Raw genomic sequence first — 26,359 nt, 5'->3', positions numbered from 1 at the left:
CACACACGCACAGTCGCACACACACACACACAAGCTTAGACGTGCGTGCATGCATGCACACAAGCCGTCATGCACGCACAATTCATCTTTCTTTCTCACACATGGACAGGCTGTACACGTACAGTATTTTGTGGTACAGTATGCATGTACACACACATGCACATTGCACACACACGCACACACGCACACACACACACACACACACGCATGCACGTGTGTTCTTCAGCAAAGCGAAACATTGACCTTTGTTGAGATCATCTCTGGGCTTATTACTCTTTTAGACAGACTGTCATCTCAGCAGAGTATCATCATTAGTCTAGCAGCACTGTACATGTCCTAATATCACGTTCATGTTAGTGCTACAATGCATCTCTATATCAAATACCAGCATGTGACATTGAAAGCCCATGCGGCGGAAGACATTAGGTCAATCTGACAAAATGTACGTTATTTCATTTCCACATCTGGCTAGAAGGTGACTTGGGTCCCTCAACGCAGCTGTTATTGTGCTGTTAAGTATCCGTTTGCTTCGCTAATTTGTTTCCCAGGCTATATGCCATCCACAAGCAGATGTGCACTGTATAGTAACCTATACTATCAAGGTACAATTAATCATCATGAATGAATAAAAAAATAACTTTAATGATAGCATTAAAAATGCATTGTGCTTTATTAGTTATAGTCTGAAAACGATAAGCACTGTGTGGAGGTATCATTCATAACTTAAATTATGCACAGCGAGCGTCCAAAGCCAGCCCAACTAACTTACCCTGAGACCCTCACTGGAATAGCATGGAAGGAACCCCACTCCCATCCCAATAGTCATGCTTCCCACTAAATGATCCAGTCTGAGTAGTTAGGTTTGTCTCGCTTTGGCAGCCGCAGTCTGTTGGGCTCATGTGAAGGGTCTTGTCTTGACACACTTTCTTTCTGTTAGTAATCGGAGATTAATTATTATTCATTAATTGGTCCAATTGTCTTTAGAAAAACACGCCCAAAGTAACAGCTTGAACAGATACAAGCTCACAATATTATATTTAAGGGAAATCTGACTTGCCTAAGCCTGCAGTGCAGATACCTGGCTGTTGCATGTATTTTTCAGAATGGACAAAATTATTATATATTTTAAATACAGAATGAGATCATATCGGATATCGATATTGGCCAAAATGTCTCACCAGCACATCCCTTCTACCAGCAGCAATCACTGTATAGTATTATAAGTTTCTTTTAACACCATTCTCATATTATTGATGATAGTCTGATTATATCTTGACAGTTATTTATCAGTTATTTACAGACAGACTCAACCACAGTCCTATTCATAACAACCACCTTTTTTGTCCTCCCAGCAATGATAGGCATAATGGCCTTTTCTCTATGGCAGATATCAGGCCTTGTCAAGCTAAAAAGACCTTTTATGTAGACAATATTTTTGTAGTTTCAGTGAACTGTGTTAAGACATTAACCTTCCAACATCTCATCTATTCCGATACTTCCATGACATTTTGTCAACTTGACAATGCTTTTATTCCAAATTCAAATATTCATATATTAATTTCGAATTACACAGCGACTCTTGAAATGTAAAACTATTGGGACCGTGAACTGGGTAAGGTTCACGGTCAAAGTTGTGCATCACATTTGTACATCACATTAATTCATACTCCCAAATGTATTCCAGTGTCACAGATGCCTGTAATAGACAAGGATACTGGACAACTATTTTGAAGCACCTCTCTGAAGCTCTGGGCATATGGAGCTGACAGCGTGGAGGTGTCAGTTCACAAAATAATTGAGAGAAGTAGTGCATCTTTATTAGCACGAAGAAGAGTATATTGGAAGTTGACTGACCCCTAGAGCATCTCTCTTGCCTATCATGACCTTATCATGGCTTTAAACTTGTAGAAAAAAAAATGTTTAAGGGAAACACTTGCAAATTGTATAAATTAGTGTGGTTGTCGGCTACTAAATTGCTAGTGCAAGTTCACAGCAAATTGTTTCATGAAAATATATCAAAAGTAAGCATTTGAGTTCTTAAACAACTATAGCTAGTGTGAAGTGGTTTGAGATCTCATCAATGCTTTAGTGGATGAGGAAAAGATCCGAGTCATCTTTTAGCTCCACTTAAAATATGTACACAAAGTGAAAAGTACAGTAAGAGTTATTTTTCATTTAGTTAATTTCATGTTTCATTACACAATAACGGAGTTTGGTCGGTTTAACAGTTTTATTATTCACATTTGATAGGACTTTTTCCTAACTGAATAAATCTCTATCTAATGCCAATGATGCAGTTTATTTGATCAAATATATTATACATTTACTGCATACTGTATGTCGGGGGAAAATGCATGGGAGTCAAAATGTATTAAAAATGCATAAATTTAGCTCACTGGATGTGTTTTTCAAAATGTCACGTCAGATTGATTGAATTCAGTGCAGTGCAGTACAGTACAGGGTTAGATAAAACAAATCAGATGTCTCCTCAAGGAAAAGATGATGCGAAATTAATGGCATGCTTGTAGCTTCAATTTAAGGCTATAAGCAGAAATGAAGATCATCAAAGGTATTCACCTTGCATAGATATACTTTGTCTGCCATTTATTACATTTTTGGATGCGATACCTTTTTGTAATTCTTATTTTTTTTATGTATATTCATGGGTAAATAAAAATATAACATAGACAGTGAATCTTCTCTCAAGAGAATCTTGCTTTCTGTGTCAATATATGTCAAGTAATTTCTCTTTGGTAGTGATTCTGAAGTGATTGATTCTGTCAAAGCATTTTGTAGCCTCAGAGAGCAGGCGTTTATACTCTGTATGACTCTGCCACCTGGTGTACAATGGGGAGATGACAGGTGTCAACAACTATCTGGAGGCTATGTATGTTTGCATTCAGCAGAAAGTCATACTCACCATCACCCCTGTATACTCTGAACATTCTGAATGTTACCATTAATACTAAAACTAAACCGGTCTGTGGGCTGTGTGCACACCTCAGCAATGTCAGCATCTCATGGTAGGTATGTACATACTGTATAGATTACAGAGTATGCACATGCATCACCTTTCCACCGGGACATGCCTCATTCTAGACTGAGCGGCAAAACATTGAGTAGCATGGATGGAATGTTGGAGTTTGGAAGCGATCATTGGAAATGTTTCTAAATTGCACATAATGCAGGAGGCAGCAGGACGCTGCGTTATTGAAAACGAGCACTTCCAAACTCTGACACGTATTATCACACTTATATCACACTTAGAATAATCATCTGCTCAGAATTTATTGACAGAAAATAGCTCAAAACTATACGGTGGATATTTTAATTTATGAAAGAAAAACTTTGATTCAGGAAAGAGTCAGGATAATTCAAGCTTCCCGTACACCTGCATGTTGTTGAGTTTAACATTGTTAAAGGGGGAATTAAGGAGTTACAATGGCTCTCATAGAGACATCAATGAAAAACTGTCTACCTGATACAATAGGCCTCTCAACCTACAATATAATATATAAATCAATGACAGAGTCCAATCAACTAACCCTAATCCGCCCACCCTGGGCAAGACCTACGCTGAAAAGACTATCATCGGAAGTTGCGGGATTTTAGTGGAAGTAATGACGTTTTACAAATCAGTTTACATTCTCCGCGAATGAAACAAATGTTGTGATTGGTCGGGAAAATATCGTATCCGGGGGAAATACATCTGACGGATGTTCCGGGGAATACATCCACCGATAGCTTCTCTGCCTTACGTTGTGACCAGGCATTGTGACCAGGGGAGGAGAGACCGGAGCTGACGGACAGATCGATGAACCAATCAGGGTGTGCGCAAATCTGAGCCGCGGCCCTCCCATCTAGGCCAGAAAGATCTAGCGTTAGCTCAGGCTATGCTTCTTGTACAGAACCTATGTATTCCTGTAGATTTCCCACTTCCCAGTCCAGTCCAGTTTATTGTCCAATGGGCTATATGCATACAACATAAATCTTTCTACTAACGGGCCACTTTCCAACTTCCTTCACAGGTGTTACCGATGATACTAATTAAGGCTCTGTTCCATTTTGTGAGCAGTGGTTTTAAAACTTTTACATTTCAAGGACCCCCATTACTGTACAGAGAGAGAGAGAGAGATTCAGCACGCTGATCATGAAATAATCAGCTGGATTTAGCACAGTTTACACTAAAGCAAACTTGTGAACAAAATTAAGGACCGGCGATTCATACTCTTTTAGAGAGACAAATGTGTTTGTGGCTGGGAAATGAGCTTCGCACCGCGGATACATATCTGACTGGCCCTCTTTGAACAGTTTTCCACATGCCCATTCCATGGTGCATTTTTTCTGCTGTTACAGTAGATCAACTATTACCAGGTCCAGTTCATGCTGTGACTGGATGCAACCAAGTTCAAAATAAATGCACCTTTGCTTGGGCCACTTACTAACAGTCCGACAGGCATTAGTCCGACACGGCGACACCCTACCCCAAACCCTAACCTATTAAAGCCTGACCTCACAGGGAAGGCACACACACTTAAATGGCAACCCATGTCGGGAGCCACGGGTGACTGTTTGGTTAGTAAAAAATCTGGAGGACAGCTCATCATGAGCCCCCCTAAGCTGATCCCACTGAGTATATGGGTGGGAGAGGAATAAGGATAACCAGTGACCAGTCACATTATTTACCAGACAACCTGCAACAGACTTACTATATCATGAAGATAGTGTATTGTGCATGTAAAACAGAAACCCCATGTAAAATCAAGGCATGTGGTTGCGCATCAGCCAGTCTGGCTTGCACAATGTTTTGCTAATGTCAAGGGAGATATACTGCAACAAAGCAACCCTTCAAGTCGAAATATCGAATATACTGATGAGGAAGAAGTTGATGTCTAACTGTCATGCAAGTTGGACTAAGTTGCAAGTCAATGCTAGAATATAGAGAATGTTTTATTCTCTATTAACACACTCTTTCAGGCAGCCTACTTCTATGGAAGCATAAACTGCTATAACTCAAATGAAATGGCAAATTTTTCAGACAAAAATAAATCTAAAATGCAAAAGCATTTACATTTCATCTCCAGGTGGGTGTGCTCATTCTGACAGAAATAAAAAGATAAATAAAAGATCATTTGATTTTACATTTTCAAAAAATGGTCCGCTATAAAGTGGACAATAATAAAATGCAAATGCAATTTTGATAATGCAAATGAAAAAAGATAACGCTTCCATAACTTCTATAGCGCCATAATGTTGGCGCGCGCGCTCGCGCGCGCGCACACACACACACACACACACGTTTCAACTCGCTCGCTTCCAAAACAAAAATTACAATCATGACCTTTGATGTCTTCACTCACCTTCCATAGTCCAGGGCAGACGCTGTTGTGGACTATAAAGGTGAACTCCTGTACCTCCTGCAGCACTGCTGACGTTTGACATTGTGAAGTAATATTTAGGCTACTCTCACAGTAGAGAGGCTTCTAGTTTGTATTTAATCATAAATAAAGAGGTGAGTTTCCGTGGTGAAGAAAAACAAATCTGCCGCATTCTATAGAAACAGGAAATAACAACAGAAGCACACGATGATTGTGTCAGGCATCAGACAGGCATGACCAATCAATCTACGCAGGCATAGGGACAAATAGGCAGTGCAGTGGCAAATTGAAAAGGTGAACACACAAATGAATACACCAGACACCAAAAAACTGAATTATCCTATTGCTGTTTGTTTGTTTGTTTGATTGATTGATTGACTGATTGATTGATTGAAGTATTTATTAACAGTATGCGGATATGTACATTTCAAGCACAATACGAAAACTGTTAACTGTGTGGACGACACCATAGCATTACACTTGTTTAATTACAATAGGGTTTTCAATTCAACAGAGTAGAGTGTAAAGTCTAAAGAGTTTAAAAAATCACACCTGTGTGAAGTGAGCGGTGCAACTATACATTGAATAATTTGTTATAGTTACTGTACTGTATTGTGCTCTGTACTGTACTGTTTTTTTTGTTTTTTTTTTTTAATAATTTTTATCCCACGATTTTGTAACCCATTTTTCACCCCTGTGTCAATTATCTAATGTGATCCTGGGCTCTACACACCCTCCGCCAACCTGGGGAGAGCAACGGACTTGAACTCATGCTTCCTTCATGCCTGAGTGTCCAAGTTGCTCCTTTACACCTGACAGGGGGGAGTTTCCCTGGTTGGACGTAGCGCATGGAAGGAACACGTTATTCCAACCAGTTCCTTTCCCCTCCATCAGGCGCCCCGGCTGGCCAGGGGGAGGCAGTTTAGAGACCAGGATTACTGCATGTTTTTTGTGAGGGTACCTACCCTAGGGGACACGGGGAGAACATGCAAACTCCACACAGAAAGGCCCTTTCGCCAACCCCGCCTCGGGTATGGGCACTGATGACGCGGAGGAGGAAACACGCCGCCAGCACCCGTAGCGCCCCGAGCGGGAATCGAACCCAGGACCTTCTAGCTGTGAGGCGACAGCACTACCAACTGTGCCACCGTGCCCCTTGTACTGTACTGTTATTATTTTTGGAAAAGTCTTTGAAACATCCAGACCCCATGAATGCGGCCAGGGTGCCGGCGAGCCTCCCTGTCAGGGACAAATTAGCCATTGGGCCAGTGGGGCCGTGGCCCAGGGGCCCTTGGCTATCAGGGGCCCTTTGGGGAAATTGGACCGTGAGGTACTAGGTTTGAACCCCTGAAAAAGGCTCCTGGGGCCCTTCATTGGCCGTTGAATTTTGTTAAATTTAGGTTAAAAAGATGATAAAAACACGGAAAAACACGCAAATGTCGCGCACACGCGCGCTATGGGGGCCCTGGGGTCCTTGTTGGTGTACTCAACATGTCCGGGTTCACATTCTGGCTACTAGACTAAATGGCTTCGTACACACATATCAGACGAACATGCTCTGTGCTGTCCGTGTTTCATGGCCGCCTCAATGCTTTTCCAATGGAAGTCACGTGGTTTGACCAAACATTTTTGTTTGATGCGGGGGAGGGGGGCAATCAAACAAGTGTTTTGTCAAACCACATGACTTCCATTGGAAAAGCATTGGGGCGGCCATCAAACACAGGCAGAGCACATGAGCACAGCTGTTTTTTATGTGTGTACGAAGCCTCAGGGCTCAGGCGTTTTATGGTTAGGCGAAGTGATGGTGCGTTCAGGTTCAAAACAAGCTCGTAAATTAGAAAATAAATAAATACTATTCTACTGTTAACACATACCAACTACATGCACCTCTGTGATTATTCCCACGTTGTTTAACTGTACCAATCATTTATAATAAAATATTGAAGTATTTGATTATCCCCATCCGTTTCAATGAAAATATAATAAAATAATAATAACAAATCGTTATCACATACTGTGCCAACTGCATGTTATTGTTCCTAATGTACTGTACACATGTACATCTGTGATCATTTCCAAGCTGTTTGTCTGTGTAGGCAATAGGCATACTTGCAGGGTTGCTTAGGAATAATGTTGTGAAATTGGCTCTAAATTAATTATTCATCTATTGGTTGTGCTGTTGTAATCAGGGAATCAGTCTTTCTCAATATACACCACTCCCAGAGGGATGATACATATCAATCCTAAATAAACTCCACCATCCATAGAGACACATTCAGTAATATGTTTATACCTGCTGTGGAAATGTACTTTCAGATCTGAAACAAGTCAGGAATTGGCTATAACATTACAATAAAAGCTATATTTGCATGGTTTAATGTCTTCTTATTACATAGGCTATTCCTACATATGCGCACACTAATACACACACACACACACACACACACACACACACACACACACACACACACACACACACACACACACACACACACACACACACACACACACACACACACACACAGTTTGAATCCAGCAGTAAGGCTGTGCAGTGATATGGTGACCTCACCACTAGAGTGAGCCCACAATCTTTACCATCAACCTACAGAATGTGCTTTCCTGCCACTGGAGGGCACCAGAACAGAGATGATCTGTAATTACTAGACAATATCACTTTTTCTTTCTCAGTGTTTGTGCTTAGATTGGATTGGAACATGCGTCATAAAAGTCTGTACATGTGTGAGAAATATGAATTGTGAGTGGATGGCAGAGAGAGAGAGAGAGAGAGAGAGAGAGAGAGAGAGAGAGAGAGAGAAAGAAAGAGAGAGAGCAACACAGAGAAGATGTGTGACATTGAAGCAGAACTAAGGACACACATGACAGAGACACACATGTTCAGTCATTATGTCCTAATGAGCATTGTCCTCCATGCCAGGTTCATTGCTTCTTCTGCATTCACTGAGAAGATCTCGTTTCTATCTTACTCCACAGCCTATATTTCTTCTTGCACCCTATCCCTGCACCTGATGGATATATTTCCACCAAAAGACTATAGGACTGTATTAGGACTGTATAAATAATAATAAACAATAGCTTAGGATCGATAGCTTGAGAGCTAGAGCTAGAGAGAGCTCCGGAGCACCGGAACTAAATAAATACTTTAGAAAGTAATCTAAGTACCATAAATACTCTTTACCAGAATAGAAGCAGAGGGCTTGTAACTTTACAGAAATGGTTATAAAAACCTTTTAGGCTATAATGAGTAAAAGTCAGAGTATAACAGAGTTAACCAATATACCTTAGAATGAATTTGACAGACACAAGAAGAGAACTCAGACAAGCAGAACTTAGAGGGAGGTTCAATCAGATATATTCACCATTGTTTCGGGAGAGAAGAAGACATGTCATCCGGACAGCGTTTCACAACGATCTCTCCCGATGTTCAAATTGAACAGGGTTGATATAGCATACCGTAATCAATACACCGAAGAATGTGTTGAACAACAAGGTTAAAAAACATATTTGTTTACAAATGGACAGATAATGCAAGACGTCACGAATATTGCACACAGGAACTATCTCACGGGGCAGAGATAGTCCGGACCTGCAATATCAGTTAGTGGAACCGGGGGACAGGGCATCACGTCATTGAGTGCAGTTTACCAGTCTGTTAGAGAGAAATCTAACTTTCAAGGGCAAAAACACAGAGGCTGGGTGTTTATGGCCAACGGGAAACAAAACAATTCATATCAAGACACTGGCTAGGAGAGAGGTGTTACTATTTTAAAGTCAGTGGGACAGAGGGACATCAAATGTCAGTCACAGGGCAATACATAATCCATGATTCTGCAAGACTATAGGGGACACTGAGTCATAGATCACATGAAAACCATCATCCACCAAAATAACAGATCTACAAAAGAAAAATACCTAACAGCACCCTGAAACAAAAAAACTAAAAAAAGAAACATATAGATACTCCACCTCAATTATGTTGTCCTCAAGTCGCAACGTTAATTTAATATCCACACAAAGCAGTGTTCGTGTGGCAGGCTAATAATAATAATAATAGCTTGTAGATCTTCTATTTTTGACATGGATATTTTGGTTCCTTTGCTTCTGTGTAAAGCACATTGAATTGCCTTGTTGTTGGAATGTGCTCCATGCAAATAAAACTATGCCAAGCAGGCAAGCACAGACCTCTGGTGGACCCCATGGTCAATGAAGAACATGGTTTAAGTCAGTGGTTCTCAAACTTTTCAGGTCGAGACCCAAAAGAAAGTTTAGACATTTGCATGGTACTTAGCTTCAGAGACCACATGCATTTTCCTTATGCGGTACCCAAACTATTGAAAATAGCAGATCTACAGGCAAAATTGCTTCGCGTCATGTAGCGAGCTTGTAGATCGGCTATTTTCACTACTTGTTAATTATTATTATTATTTATTTTTGTTATCTTTTTTAATGTAGAAAAAGAAAATGGGGTTTTTACTTGAGTTGACTCGTGACAAATGGGTCCTTACCCACTGTTTGTGAAACAGTAGTTCAAATCTGACAGGGGTCACATGGCCACCCTTTTCGAATGGGTTTAAAATGTTAAACGCTAACATAAATCACAGGCTCTGATGACAACTCATCCATATGCTGGCCACGGTCACAGCTATCAGGGCAGTGTTTTCCCTGTCATGCACATTCTCACAGGATTAAACAAGTGAGATTACTCGTAGTCTTCCGTCTTAAGGTTGTGTTGTGTTAATGCTACTCTAAAGTAAGCCTGTCAACAATCTCTGAAAGCATCCTGGGGGGAGTTCCATCAACGCCACTAATGAAATCTGCACTTAATTGAAAAATTAACGTCGACTTTCACTTAAGGCTCAAGCTGTTCCATTAACACAACTCAGCCGTGTCTTGTCAGCGTTGACTCAAACCAGGCTTGAACAATAATGCATTGTGAACGCGCACAGAGTGCATAAGCAGCCAACAGTCGGCTGTGGAAAAGAAGGTACTATATATAGTATGTTGCAAAAAGAAGATTCCGCAGCAGAAGAAACCCTGCAGATGGAATGATGTTATTCTATAAAGACTTCTGGATTTATATTATTAATCAAAAACAAGTGGATGTGTTTAGTTATTGCATATACTGCAGCTGACAGTCTCCTGGTGCTATGAGATATAAACTCTACGCTCTCCAGGAGATTAGATCCAAAGGTCACGGCACTCAAGGACTGCGAAAGAGTGATCCAACCGTCCAACGAACCTTTTTATGTGCTCGTATTTCAGCAATATAAACATGTTTAGTTTAAAAGTCAATTGATGAATGGCCAGAAGTATGGGTAGTGCTTTATACTGTATACAGTCTGGCAAGAGGAATCCCTCTGCCTCACGATCTGATGCACCTCAATGTCAATATAGTGAAAATTCCAACTTGATAAAACAAGATAAAGTGAACAGTACCTTGTACCAAAAGCAGGTAGTCGAGTTGAGACGGTTCCATGGGGTAATAGAGAGGGACCTCATAAGACACATCACATCAGGCATCATCATAGGTGCTCAGCAATATTGTCTACTTTTATGCCTGTTAGAAATGATTTTAGTCAGATAAATTAACTCATTTATTGTCCCAAATCCCAGTTCCAGGTGCCACCATACGCGTTCACTTTAAGAGTCAGAGTTTGCCTGCCCCCCCGCCCCCCACACACACTCACTACAGTGGCTACACACACTCGAGCATCATTGGGACAAGCACACGCACACTGTTCACCTTTCGTTAGAAGCTTTTACATGGCGTCCCGCGATGGTGTCGCGCACACAGACCTCTACGCTCGCATCCGCGATGCGATGTGAGCTGTTCTCTGTGCGCAATACTGTTGCACTTTGAAGTATAAATGTCTCCTAGGGTGCATCTCACTAGCCAACACACAAGAGGAGGTTGAATGGACTGAAACCTGTGCTCCCCAAAACAACAGGTTTGAAGATCTGTTGGGAATTGATTACATGAAACAGTCCCAATGTTTGTAAACAAATAATTGGTCTATATCCCATGGCTCAGAGGTCGGCTAGAGGCAAAAAGTGTGTGGTTGCCTAGAGACGAGGCAGCCAATCAGGACGATAGGTTGTCAGTACAGCCAATGGGAAACATAGGTCTCAACTACAGCAAGTGGGTGTGAAAGTGCCACAGAGAGAACATCGACCAGCTGTGCTTACACAGCAGCTGTTTTGATTGAAGGTAAAACTATATTATTTGTGCCATTATTGTACACAGTGTATTTTCTTTTCACCTTTATAGGTAAAGGTTTTAAGAATACATAATTATTTACAATAACAACAGTCTTGCAGTGCTTGCAGTGCTCTGAGCTTGGGTTAATGCAATTAATGTAATTGTAGCCGACAGTATGAAGGGCTTTCACGTTTCAACCAAAGGGACATGGCAGTAATGTACAGTTAATGTACAGCAGATGCTGCATACAGTAAGTAACTTTGCCAAGGACAGCTCAGTAGTGCTATAATCTGATTTGTATAACTCATCTTCTGTACCTTGGTTTTCCCGCAAACGGTTCAGGGATTTGATCCGGTCACCTTTGTGTGGAAGTAATCATAACAATAATGACTATATGCTCAGTAGAGCACAGACCTCTGCCAAGGTGGCAGTTTGTTTATAAGCTGTTGCGGTGCTCCTGGCACCATGTCCCCTTTTGGCCAATATAACTTCATGATGCATGTGACCACTGACCAGTTAATCACTTCTTTCCTGCATGGACCCATGCTTAATATTTTTACCCTGTGGTGCCAGTTGGGGCCAGCCTTCTACAATATGGGTTGGACTGTATACTGTAATCTGTACAGTGTCCCCACAAATGTAGGCCAATCCCAGTGATCTACATTCTACACAGCTCAGCTGACGCTGCTAGGCCAATGACAGCTCACCTTAAACTGACTGACAAGCTGTGCACCACAGATTGCACAGGGAGGACCCTCAATTCACATATTATGTGAATTGAGGTTTCCAGAAGTTGTGACTAACATCAGACCTAGCCTCTGGTCAAACGGTGTGAAACATTAACGAGTTCTTCCTTTGCCCTTGGAACCTTTCCAACAAGTTTTGTAAAAAATCTGTTAATTAATATACTGCTTAAAATATGTTTTCCTCAAAGACAGAAAGACGTATAGGCAAACAATATTTCCTCATTGGCAGAGGTAATATTAAACATCAAACTATACAGCACCTTCCAAGACATTCCAAGATGTAAACCTGCCTCTACAATCTTTAGCCTACTAGCCACAACTCAAATGTGCTGTATTGGCTAACAATAAACTACACTTACAATAAGTAAGTTACACCTTACTTATTGGCATAAAGGAACAGGCATAAAGGATTACAAGTACCAGCAGTAGACTGTTAGCTTTAGCCCGTATCGACTGTTGTCTTGAGGATGGGAGAGAGAGAGTAATTCAAGGTGGCACAATGAATTACGTCGAGTGCCAAGGCCTAGCTGCCATTCTCAGTGTACATACCAATACCTACACAGACCGTGTACTACAGTGGCCCTCATCATGATTCTCCGATACCCATCAAAACTGTGAATTGCTATTCACACAGATGTGCTCTGTGAGCCATGGGCGTTAGGCAAATTGCATTCCTCCTTACCGCTGGGAAAACGTGTAACTCTCCAAATTTGTGTAGTCGTCTTGTGCCTTGGGGAGTCATTATACAATATTTATGCAAAGATTTCCTATTCTCATAATTGACTAACAACAATCTTCTCTCTCTCTCTCTCTCTCTCTCTCTCTCTCTCCCTCACTTACTCGCTCTCTCTCTGTCTCTGTCTCTGTCTCTCTCTCTCTCTCTCTCTCTCTCTCTCTCTCTCTGTGTCTTTGACTATAGGAACATTTCCTACCAGACAAAACCGAGAAATGCGGGTGATGCAATGACACAGTTTGTCTTGTCATGGAGGAAAGACAGGGGGGACGGAGTGGGACTTAAAGGAGAAAAAAGACCAAGCTAATTTTTCATTTCTGTTTCTGTCCTTTCTGGCTTCTGCTGCCCTTTGATGTGGTTTATGGAGTGGTTCAAAGAGGGCTAGATCAATACCAATATTTCTACAGGCTTCACTGACCAGCTGAATGTCTGTCTCACTGCCAGAAATGCCTGCATCTCTGTTTATCTGTCTGTCTTCCTGACTCCACTGCCTGTCCCTCCGGCTGACTATATATACCCCCGTTTCATCTGTGTTGTGCCTACTTTAATGACATTTGCTTCCCCCACAAAACTGGCACTGGTGATAAAAGGCGGCAGAAACATACAGGGAAAGGGTAGAGTTAATTTCTCTTGAAATATCTCTAGGACATTTGCAGTCACCGTAATGACCTTTCATACTTGCGCAGCACCTTGTTCCATCCAATCCCTACCACTTCATGACTGAATGGTTCACTCGTTGTATCCTGGTAGTGCTTACATGCTGTTTGTTAATCTTAATTGGCAGCCCTTTTCAGTTTTACAGCGACATGTAGCAGCCAGAAGGGAATTGCAGCAATGTTAAAACAAAGGCAACAGATGGAAGTCAGTAAATGAAATTTTAATGCTTGCCAATTCTTCTCTCACTTTCTGTCTCTCTCTCTCTCTCTCTCTCTCTTTATCTGCCTCATGCATTCGTCTTCCCTCTCTCTCGCTCACCTTATTCTTGGTACGCGGAGCACTTAGCAGATTGCAAAGTGCATACGTTAGCAGTCTTGGGCATGTGATGGAGGGAGAGCGTATACACCGTACAATCAAAAGTGCAATATTTTAATAGAAGTCATTTTGTATGTCCAGCAGTGCACTAAAGGGAATATACATTTTTCAAATCACAGCAATTCTGTTTCGACATGCAAAGCCATGAAAAACAGAACATAATAGGTCTATATAGACTTACGATGAAATAACCATTTATTAATCTATATCAATTTGTGCCACTTCTCTGCGGATCACTTTTGGTTTTGTAATCAAAAGAACACAATGACATGTATGTGTTGCTGCTGGGGGAAAAAAAAGAAACAATGTGTTTCTTGTTAGAACAATGGAAGTGAGAATGACAGCGTACCATTTCAACTTGAGGTCTGGCATTGCATTCCTCGTTCTCAAAAGCGCACTGAGTGACAAGAGAAAAAAGGCTAGCTGTCAGGAGACGAGTCGACAGGTTGGCAGGGGACCAAGGAGGGAGGTAGCTGGAGGAAGGAAGGAGAGAGGAGACGTGGGAAATGGGAGGAAAAGTGGAAAAGTAGAGGGATAGTGAGAGAGAGCGAGATGGAACGTGTGCGTGCGTGTGTGTGTGTGTGTGTGTGTGTGTGTGTGTGTGTGTGTGTGTGTGTGTGTGTGTGTGTGTGAGAGAGAGACAGAGAGAGAGATGTTTTGCCTATATCTCTTTTTCATCTTGTCCTCCTTGTTGGAGCTGTCAGCTCCTCTTTTCCAGCACTTCCTCGTCTAATATGACTCAAGAGCAAGAGAGACGGGCCGATGATGAAACATCAGACTGCAAGGAAGGGAAGGGAGCATGACAGGAGAATGGGGGTTAGTAAGGCTTGCGTCGTTTTACAAATGCTCTGTGAGAGATATTGGTCTGGATAAAGTCACAGTGATAGCAGGAGAGAGAGAGAGAGAGAGAGAGAGAGAGACAGAGAGACACAGACAGACAGAGAGAGAGAGAGAGGACGGCCGAACGTACAGATTGGATACACGACTGGACAGACTGTTGCTGGCCAATATTCGTATAGTGCCTGTATTCCACTGTTTGACTGTCTGTTTTTCCGTTTTGTGTTTCCTGTGAGGACTGCGGATGAAAATTAGCAACTGTGCTATATCCGGTGTATTTACGTCCATGTGACGTCCATTAACATGCATTGTCCTGTCCAAATAAACATATAAAGTAAAGTAACGCCTCTTCGAGGGCCTGTTTAAAACATGCACCTGTTTGGTATGGGCCAATAGCTTGCCACCCAGTATTGTTGCTTATCACCACGCCCGCTTCTGTGGCCAACGCGGGTTTGACTCTCGCCTACAACAACTGCGAACTGTTTCTTGATCGATAAAGCATACTAGTTTATGATCGTGACGGAGGCCGTCTCAAGCAAACTTAAGCCATGCACGTGAGGCACTACAGAGCGAGCTAAAGCGAGCGAGTTGCCGTGCCGAAGGTTGCGAAGTTTGATTAAGCCGACTCAGCGCTGCACAGAATAGTAAATCATGTTCTGGTGAATATAGCTTTTAACCCAGATTATGTCAACTTCTCATACTCTGCATACTCTTCATACCATTACAAAAATTACACCTGTGTGAACTGATCGGTGCAATTATACTTTTTTGTGATAGTTACTGTACTGTACTCTGTACTGCTACAGTTTTATTGTTACTTGTCTGCACCTTTGTTAAATTGACGCGCACACACGTACACACACACACACACACACACACTCCTTTCTCTCTCTGTTGCTCTAATTAATTAGTCTAATGTCGAGCAGGTGCGATTCTCCCGGCGGATCCTGCCGGGAGCTGCCTATGCCATAGAAAGCATAGGTGGACCCCAGGCTAGTGCCGGTGTTGTTGAGGCTTTGTGCAGGATGTGCCAGTCATACTTCCGGGCTTCTTGCCAGGGCTAGGGTAGCCGCATCCCATCGGAGACTGGCTGGAGCAATTCCAACCAGGACTGACAGGTAGAACACGGGTGGATTTCAGACAACCAGTTACTATCCGGAGGACGCTGTTAAATCTTGTTCACATGTGGACTTCAGCTCCAGGCAGGGGCACAGTATTCTGCTCCAGGCAGGAGCACAGTATTCTGCTCCAGGCAGGGGCACAGTATTCTGCTCCAGGCAGGAGCACAGTATTCTGCTCCAGGCAGGAGCACAGTATTCTGCTCCAGGCAGGGGCACAGTATTCTGCTCCAGGCAGGGGCACAGTATTCTGCTCCAGGCAGGGGCACAGTATTCTGCTCCAGGCAGGGGCACAGTATTCTGCTCCAGGCAGGGGCACAGTATTCTGCTCCAGGCAGGGGCACAGCATTCTGCTCCAGGCAGGGGAACAGTATTCTGCTCCAGGCAGGGGAACAGTATTCTGCTCCAGGCAGGGGAACAGTATTCCGCTCCAGGCAGGGGTACAGTATTCTGCTCCAGGCAGGGGAACAGTATTCTGCTACAGGCAGGGGAACAGTATTCTGCTCCAGGCAGGGGCACAGTATTCTGCTCCAGGCAGGGGAACAGTATTCTGCTCCAGGCAGGGGCACAGTATTCTGCTCCAGGCAGGGGAACAGTATTCTGCTCCAGGCAGGGGAACAGTATTCTGCTCCAGGCAGGGGTACAGTATTCTGCTCCAGGCAGGGGAACAGTATTCTGCTCCAGGCAGGGGCACAGTATTCTGCTCCAGGCAGGGGAACAGTATTCTGCTCCAGGCAGGGGCACAGTATTCTGCTCCAGGCAGGGGAACAGTATTCTGCTCCAGGCAGGGGAACAGTATTCTGCTCCAGGCAGGGGTACAGTATTCTGCTCCAGGCAGGGGCACAGTATTCTGCTCCAGGCAGGGGAACAGTATTCTGCTCCAGGCAGGGGCACAGTATTCTGCTCCAGGCAGGGGAACAGTATTCTGCTCCAGGCAGGGGAACAGTATTCTGCTCCAGGCAGGGGTACAGTATTCTGCTCCAGGCAGGGGAACAGTATTCTGCTACAGGCAGGGGCACAGTATTCTGCTCCAGGCAGGGGCAAGTTGATGTTGTAATACATACCTTTTGATCCACAACATGTTTCATCAGCACGAAACAGTATTTTTTTTGTTTATTTATACTATATGTAACTGCCAGCACAGTCAGGGCCACCCTCCCCTCCCCTCCATCCTCCCCTCCCTCCCTCCTAACTAAAGGGACTCTCAATCCCAGACAGTCAATTAATTCACTGCCACTGCCAGTTGGAAGGTCATCATTAGAGAGCATGTGGCTTGGGGAGGGGAAGCAGGTAATGCACTGCAGGGGTCCCACTGCGGTGGGTTGACGAGATTTCGGTAGGGCCTATTTAAAAATAAACCGATCATAATCTGATACGTGTCAGATTGATACGGTGGTTGTACATTGCAAAGATGTGCTGCACGATCACATGATACTGAAGAGGAGCGCCATTGACCCCCACTTGAGGGAGAACCAAAATGGCTTTCGAGAAGGAAGAACCAGATCTTGGCCTTAAACAGAAGATCATTGAGGAGGTGAAGAGGAACAACCTGGCAGCAGTGCTGTGCTTTATTGATTTTAAAAAAGGCATTCGACTCAATACATAGAGGCACGAGGGAAGCTCAAGCCCTCAAGGGAGACCATTGCTATGTTCTCACCCATCCCCTTATCTCCAAAAAGGTTTACCCGAGAAAGACGGATCCAAGAAGTGCTAGACTATACTATAGTATAGCCTACTTGTATAGTAGAAGTGTATAGGCTACTTATCAGGATTGTTCGCCTATACTACCCTACTGTGATTTTGTAATTGTTGCCTTTTATATTGTGTATTTCTATTTTATTTTTATTTTGGTATATCCACTTATTTTCATAAGTCACCAACAACATTGTCACCAAAAACATGAATGACAATAATGTTAAGTAAAAGTGTTTCCAATTGTCACCTAATTGTATAGGGCATCGAACAGTTTTTAATAATCTAACCAGCCCTATTGTTGTGCTTAAGGGTAGAGTGATGTACACACGCACGCACGCACGCACGCACAAACGCACACACACACACACACACTCACACACACACACACACACACACACACACACACACACACACACACACACACACACACACACACACACACACACACACACACACACACACAAATGCACGTACGAACGCACACGTTCAGTCTTTTTAACAACAAAGAATGCTGGTATTTCACAGGTAGGTCTGTGCAGTGTGCACCATTCACTAAGCAGACAATTCAATACTATTTTCATCTTGCTGATAAGACTTGCAGGCTGTTCCATATTTTTGTTTTGACAGTTCAATTTACCGCCGTTTCTCTTTGAGATTATTCCCGGCTCTGTGTGATATTCGAAAGACTATTTTGTGAATGATTGCCCTATGAAAGCCGCAGAATAAATCACTTCTAAAGAATCCTCATACTGAGCAATTTATTGTGAGGCTGATACAGGGTGAATGTGCACTGTGTAATGGTCTGATGATGGATTTCTATAATGGCAAGTAGTTATGACGGCAGGCTGCTGTGTTATTGATTACCTATATCAGTGCGATGACTTCCACCGGCTGGTTAGTGTGTGTGTGTGTGTGTGTGTGTGTGTGTGTGTGTGTGTGTGTGTGTGTGTGTGTGTGTGTGTGTGTGTGTGTGTGTGTGAGAGAGAGAGAGAGAGAGAGAGAGAGATAGAGGTTGTGATTTCACGTAGGCTACTGCATGCTACTCAATAAAACAGCTGCCAGATTTACAAATATTGTTTTAGTATACTTTGATAACTCAAGAAAACATTCAATACAGGGAGTGACTACAAATATGACTGTACTAAACACCTAAAAGGATAGTGGTAGTATATTGATATATGTTACATAAACATATACCCACATTCTTTACAAGAAACATCACAGTGCATTTCTTTTCAATAATTTCATGAATTAGTGAGTGACCATTGCAATAGCCATGGTACCCAGCTGACTGGACGGATTTGGCAAACTATAGCAGTGGCTTCCAACCTTCCCCTTTGGAGCCCCTCTTCTTACATCTGACAAAAGATGAGACTAGTCCACACACTAGTCCTGTAACCAGTGGTTCCCACACTTTCATGTCAAGGACCCACAAATTGACACTAATATAGCGGACCCCCATTTGAACATATGTGCCAGGGACCCCCATAAGAGATTTTTATGGCTCTAGCAGAGATTCTCAACCCGTTTAATTTCAAGGACCCTCAGTTTGACATGCATTAGTCTACGGACCCCCATTTAATGGCATCTCTGGGACCCCCAATTTATATTGTAAAATCAATGTTATATTAACTCTGAGAGTGTAAAAATTTAACCAAATGGACCCGTCAGAGTTACAGACCCAAAAGGGTCCATTTGGTTCCAAACTATCATTTAGCTGGGGACCCCCTGGAACTCCATCAAGGACCCCTGGGGTCCCCTGACCCCACATTGGGAAGCACTGCTGTAGACTGCAAAAGACCAAACGTCACTTTTCTCGATGCTACCATAGTCAGTAGTGGAAAAAATACATGTTTTAAGTACTAATACTGCAATGTAGATATACTCTGTTACAAGTAAAAGTCCAGAGTTCAAAATGTACTTGAGTAAAAGTACAGAAGTATTGGCATTAAAACGTACTTCCTAAGTAGCAAAAGTTGAAAGTACTATATGCGGAATGTCCCATTACGCTATCCCTGACATATACCTACTTGTGTTGTGTGCGACGTGATTACAGCCTGCGCGTGAAATTCACTACTTTACTGCATGCATATAAAACACGGCTGGAAAGCTATAATGGTTCATTATTTCAGATATATCAGGCCCGTTTCAGCTGTTTCATGTACATCAGGGTGTCATCTCCTCATCTTTCTGTCATATTATCAATAATGACGCTATTATTCTTTCTCCATAAATGAGCGTGTTCCATAGATAATTGTGACCTCTCTCTCGATCTCTGTCTTCTACTTTCAGTTGTTCCAGAGGCAATAGCTATATCACAACTATTCATCCGGTGAAAATAATTGTGTTGGGACTGCTTATTGACTGTGATTATGATAAGACATGGAGCTATGGGGCTGTTTATATAATATATTATGATTACGTAAGTTTGTTGTTATTCAAACAAATTCTCTTTAACATTGGATTAATTCAAATGAGCATTTGCGCCTGTCGTAGACATGCGCAGAGCAAGTTCAGTCAGGGAACCTCAGTCAGCGCGCTGGCCGTTAATTGGGCCACCGCAGCATCAGGCTCTCATCCACATTATTCACTCAGCCAATCACACGCTCACCCAATCTCTCATACCGGCTACTTTAACCGAAGGTTTTGCATTCATCCTCCTGCTTGCTTGCTTGCTGCTGCTTTTTTGTATACTGTGCGCTGCTGTATACAAAGTGCTCACCCACCTCCACCCCAGCTACCACCTGTCGTTTTGGATCTACTGTTTAGGTACGGGGGATTCAGAGTCCCTATGGTCGGGACTGATGCGCTTGACCTGAGTACCTAAAAAGCAGATCCAATACATCGCCAAACCATAATAAATATATTGCATTGATTATCCTATATCAATAAATATATATATTACATCCTCCTTGAGTTGTCTGACTGAAACTCGTTTCTGGGGAAAATTGACAGACCAAGTGCAGACATTGCAGCATGCAGTTGTCACCAACTTCAAATCAAATGTATTACTTACATAGGCCTACTGTACATGTGCATTGCTATGTAACTATACTGTATAGCTGCCCTGCAATATACCAGCTCATATCCATGAACATGATGGTTGTCGAGGCCACATTAACTCACATGCGCAATTGTCTTTCCTGGTGTAGCAGATCACATTTATGCACGAGAATATTTTCACAGGCTGCATGCACACTCTATTTGGTGTCATACGCAATTGCATTTGGTCATGCATGCATATATTGCGCTAGGTGCCAGCATTCTGAGCACCCCCAATTAATGCATGCATATACTGTATTGCACTGCAGCATTTGTCCAGTAAGTGTTTCATGTAGAAAATATATTATATGCAGTATATGAATCTACAGGTGTAGATTAATTTTTTTAGTTTAGATTTAAATTTACCAGCAAATGTACATGGCATAAATGTTGCATGTGGCTCTGGCAAAAACAAGAAAAACAACAACAACAACTTCAATAAACTCAAGCTATGGGAAAATAGCCAGAATGATCTCCCTCCTTTTTTGCCACATGTTTGCATACTGCAGCGGCTGTATACTGGCAGACTTTCAGCAAGCATCCATGAGCTGAATTCATCCAAGGGCTAAGCAATAAGGGGATGATCACATTTTCAAGAGTGATGTTGGATGAAAAACCTGTTTGTTCATAGAGGCTATTTACAGTATGCTGTCACACACTAGCAGATCTATAAGCTCATCGCACATTACATTGTGAGCTCAGATTGGACACTACCATAAAACAGACTAACGAGTCTTGACACTGACAGTGCATATTTGTGAAATTGTGTGAATCACTCAGGCAGGACACAACATTGATGTCCTCTCTAACCTTGTTTCAGCAGCAGCAGCCGGTCAGTGGCCAAACTGTGTATTCATCAACAATGTTGTTAATGCAGGATATCGCATTTGCATGACTGTTATGATGCTCGGCCTGTTGTTTGGCTTCCGGTGTGTGTTCATCATCTTTACATCTTTACATACTATATTGATTTATTGATACAATGTTGCGGGTGATTAGGTGGGATGGGAGCGGCTTTTAGTTTTAGGAGAGCTTTGTTGTTTGTTTTGTCCTCGATTATGAATGTACTTGTTGTATTGTTCTGTATTTGCTGTATGTTGCTGGACCCCAAGGGGATATCCTTTTCTCAATAAAGGTTCATATATATAAAACTCCATAGATAGACCGATGATCAGCAGAACCTCATCAATGACCTCCCAGTCAAATCGTCAGTGTTAATTCAACTCTTTATGTGTAAAAACATGGTTCATTCATTTTCATTCTGAGAATTAAATTAAGAACCGAGGACTGTGCTGTGCACCTTCTCCACAATATACAGTAGTTGGGATTCTTGACCAAATTTGACCTTTCTTTTTTTTTTTTTTTTTTTTTTTAATCCCACGATTTTGCAACGTATTGTTTCACCCAGTGTCAATTATCTAATGTAATCCTGGTTGCTAGACTCGCTTTTGCCAACCTGGGGAGAGCAACAGACTGACCTCATGCAGCTTCCTTCTATGCATGACGAGTCCATGCCACTACTTTTCACCTGACAGGGGGGAGTTTCCCCGGTTGGATGTAGCACGTGGAAGGAACACGTTATTCTAACCAGTTCCTTTCCCCTCCATCAGGCTGGCCAGGGGGATGGCAGTTTAGAGACCAGGATTACTGTATGTTTTTGTGAGGGTACCTACCCTATAGGGGACACGGGGAGAAGACACAAAGTCCACACAGAAAGGTCCTTTTGTCAACCCCACCCATGCAGGGTATGGGCACTTGACACAGAGGAGAGAACATGCCCCCACGCGGGAATCCAACCCAGGACCTTCTAGCTGAATTTTACCTTCCTAAAGTAACCTACAGTATTTGATTTCATTTGTGCGAAATTATCCACTTAAGATTTGCTGGAGTCCAGTCATTTGCTACACAAACAGCACAAAGCAGCTTTTCAAACGTTGCTCTGGGTGACTTTATTAATTTGTCTCCCCTTGTTGTTCGGTTTATGGCTGTTATTTAAACCTCTCCCTCAGTGTTTGGGTGTAATAAAAGGCTGTGTAGATTTATTAAGTAATTTTGTAGCTCACCACAACATTTTATTGCAGCTGTGTTACCAATATGAAATGTACTGTGGGCTACACATTCTCTTGTGAATTATTTCCACTGAAATAAGGAAGTAACTTGAAAGCATATTTATTAATCTGCTGAATCCTTCAGTCCAGTTCTGTTGGCAATCGTCATTCGCCACAATTCAAAAAGCAAAAGTGTCCTTAAAATGTTTTTGATAATCGCTTCTTCTCAGATATCTCATTTGACAATGACTTATTATCATGAATTACACAGAACACAGAGAAATGAACCTATGCATATGACCAAATCACTGTTATGTAATGTAACTCATGAATCCTATAGTGTTCATAAGAGAAAACAGTACACAACTGTTGCCTTTTCTTTCTTTCTTTTTGACTGGAATCAAATGTTGTGTGGACTCATGTCATGATGATACTTCACTTGGCTGGTTGGCTTGATTCCAGGCGTAAAACCCTTATATAGGATTCTCTGAAAGGCTCACGTCAGGCTCACGTCAGGCACCTAAGCTGTTCAATAAGTGGACGATTGAGCTCTATATGTGGCTGTTTTCTGTATGAACTGTTATGTGTGGGTATCATGTGGCTCAGAGCCTGATGGCCTCAAACGTCTAATATCTCCCCCGGTTCATAGGCAATTGCCTTTGGCTTAGTGGTTAAGATGTTAGCTTAACAGCTGGAACCATATTCTTTATCAAGTTAGTTAGTTACCTCTACTATATAACTAGCATTACATATCTAACTAATTATATTTACTAGTCCTTACCCGTTCTGAATATATGAACAGCAAATGATGTTAGCGGGGAGGTGTTTTTTATTTTAACGCAAATTAATTGAATTAAGATGAATGTTACTTTATTGTATGGTGGTACACCATATCTGCTACCTTCAGGAAGGAGATATCGTTTTCTTCGTGGCATGTTGTTTGACCATATGTAACGGTCATATATCGCTATCACTGCTACGAATTATTAAAATCACGGGTTGTGAATGATCTCCTCTTAGGATACGATTGATAAAGAGAATGTAATGAAAATAGCCTAAATAAGCAAGCAGAAAACAGTCAGAAACAAAACTCACGTTAACCTTTTATCTCAAGTCAAATGAAGGAATAGACAGTATTTGTATAAATGCATGGTAGGGAAATGTTGTCATGGCAAGGACTGTAAAATGTACACTTATTAGCCCACAGACCCCCATTTGAAAAGTATGAAAGACCCCAGTTTGACATGCAGCACAGAAAGTATGGGCTGTCGCACAGGTATTTCCAAATGTACAGTGTGGGTAATGTGATGTAATAGATCATATTATTGATATATGTATTTTGAGGAAGAATTGCTTTAATATAGACTTGTTCACTGGAAATGGGAAAACAGTACATCATAGTCATACATAGAACTGAAAGTCTCAAACAGTCTTTGTCATGTTAGTAGTGTAGTAATTGCATTTATGTATGTATATATCGGTAGTTTCATGGGCAAATGTGGTTATTATGTATGTGGCTTGGCCCAGTGAAAAGGGAAATGTCCAGCAGTTCAGTTTGATGGTCAATGTGTTAATATTTCTTTGTATACAACATTGTTCATGTCGGTACGTTTGGTGTTGTCCTCCTCATTGATTAGCAAGATTCGGAGTTGCTGGGGGTTGCTGCCAACTCTGCTTGCTGCCACATAGAGTTGTCCATGTGAAAATAAGTCTTTCACAGAGTATACACCCACTCGTGACAGTGACTGACCTTGTGACTTGTTGACAGTCATGGCAAAGCAAGGGCGTACAGGAAACTGTTTGCGGGTGAGTGTGAAGGGGAACATATTCTCAGACGGTGAGAAAGGTATCATAGGGATGAGTAGCTGGGCGCCAGCATGGACCCCAGTTACCAGGTCTGCTATAGGAGAAGATGTGGGCGGACTTGCTTCAGGATGTAGCGTGAGCCATTGCAATGGCCATGTACTGTGTCAAAGTTTCGCAGTAGCATTATGATCATGCCGACCTTCAGTGACAGGCAATGTGGTGGCATGCCTGATGGACAAAGTGAGTTGAGGAATTCCACTGGGTACTGATGGTTGTCATGTTGTTCCACAGAATCCACACTGTGGAAGATGTGCTCCTGACCTGGGAATTTGTGGGCAATGTATTGATTGACTGTGTCCACTTCTGCATTGGTTGGGCAGAGGATTGCTCTCTCACAAAGCCACTGATGGTCGGTCATATTGTGAGCAAGGTTGTGAAATACCCAGTCGACCATTTCGTGCAGAGTTGATCCTGGCATGAGGAAGCGATCCATTATTGGGACTGTAAATTCTCCCTTATCCTGAATAGTGGGGATGTTCCCCTCGCCCAGATCAAGCAGAAACTGGTGGAACAAAGCGTCATCTTCCATGCTCCCTGCTGTTGCATGTGTTATGCGCATGTTGTTGGTGAGTTTCATGGTTTGAACATGGTTCCAGAGAGGGGAACTCTTCAGGCATCGTGAAATTATCTGAGGTCGTGTGCCATGGGGAACGACTGGTAGGATCTGGCGCCAGTCTCCACTGAAGATGGTGGTAATACCTGAGAGTGTAATAACAAAGTTGCTGCATTATAGACAATTATTATGGAAGTGATACTATATTGTGTTTCTTTTGTAGTTGTGTTTGTCTTGTAATGAAGATTGGCTGTCAAAGGTGTCGGCAGATGTTATTGTTGTACATGAAAAGGCCACAATATAGTCATTCATGCTGTCAGAATGTACAGTAATAAAGTGTATACGTTTGAATGAAGTCTTACCTCCAAATGGTGAGTTAGGACAGTCCCTGAGTTTCCGGAATGTGCGGTCGGCAGCTTCAACAGCACGGCGATCCATCATGGACACCTCATCAATGACGAAGAGAGAGCACCGACGGATGAGCTCTGCTGTACTGGACGTAGTACCGAGCACACATTGACTCCTCTGTGAGTACAATGGGACACTTGGTACGGCTGTGAAAGGTGGTTCCTTTTGGAAGTAATGTTGCAGCAATTCCACTTGAGGCTGTTGCAAGGGCTACTTTTCCATCTGCACGCACAGATTGAAGGATGAAGGTAAGTGTGAAGGTCTTTCCAGTACCCCCACTTGCATCAAGTGCAATAAGCTTGCCAAGGTTGTTCTGAACACTTTCCAGGACACAATCTGCAACTGCTCTCTGTTTGACGCACGCGACGGAGACGCAACACGCCCGGTGGAGCCCTGGCGTAAGGGGGTAGGGTAATAAAGTCAAAGTGCTACGGGCCATGCTGGAGTTTGAAGAGGAGTGGAATACGCTTTCAGCGTGCAGTTTGTTGTGCACGTGTAGCGCGTGCGTGAAATAGCACACACAACACAACAGTGTGCATGGGCACAACACAACAGTGTGCATGGGCGTGTGAGGCAACGGCAACGTGCGCAGAGTAAATTGTGAGTTAACGTAGGGGCCATGATGGAGGTGCGTGCGTGAAGTACATTGTGAGGTAACTTGTTCGATACACAGGCATGCAGGCGAT

The 26,359-nt window shown here is 42.6% G+C and overlaps 1 protein-coding gene across 1 annotated transcript in view; it reads right to left on the bottom strand.

Moving 5' to 3' along the window:
* Window positions 1-25,703, bottom strand: part of LOC310871202 (cadherin-12-like) — a gene marked incomplete at its 5' end in the record, with an annotated part of 172,749 nt that extends 147,046 nt beyond the window's left edge. Inside the window, 3 exons of the mRNA XM_083782693.1 lie at window positions 24,597-24,642; window positions 24,771-25,411; window positions 25,628-25,703. Of these exons, the coding sequence (XP_083638819.1) occupies window positions 24,597-24,642; window positions 24,771-25,411; window positions 25,628-25,703 (763 nt within the window). The remainder of the gene's footprint in view (window positions 1-24,596; window positions 24,643-24,770; window positions 25,412-25,627) is intronic.
* Window positions 25,704-26,359: the final 656 nt, after the last annotated feature.

The sequence above is a fragment of the Protomyctophum parallelum genome, assembly GCF_964188405.1.
Source record: "Protomyctophum parallelum genome assembly, chromosome: 14".
In the NCBI taxonomy this organism is placed as follows: Eukaryota; Metazoa; Chordata; class Actinopteri; order Myctophiformes; family Myctophidae; genus Protomyctophum; species Protomyctophum parallelum.
This window is presented reverse-complemented; position numbering and strand designations above follow the sequence as displayed.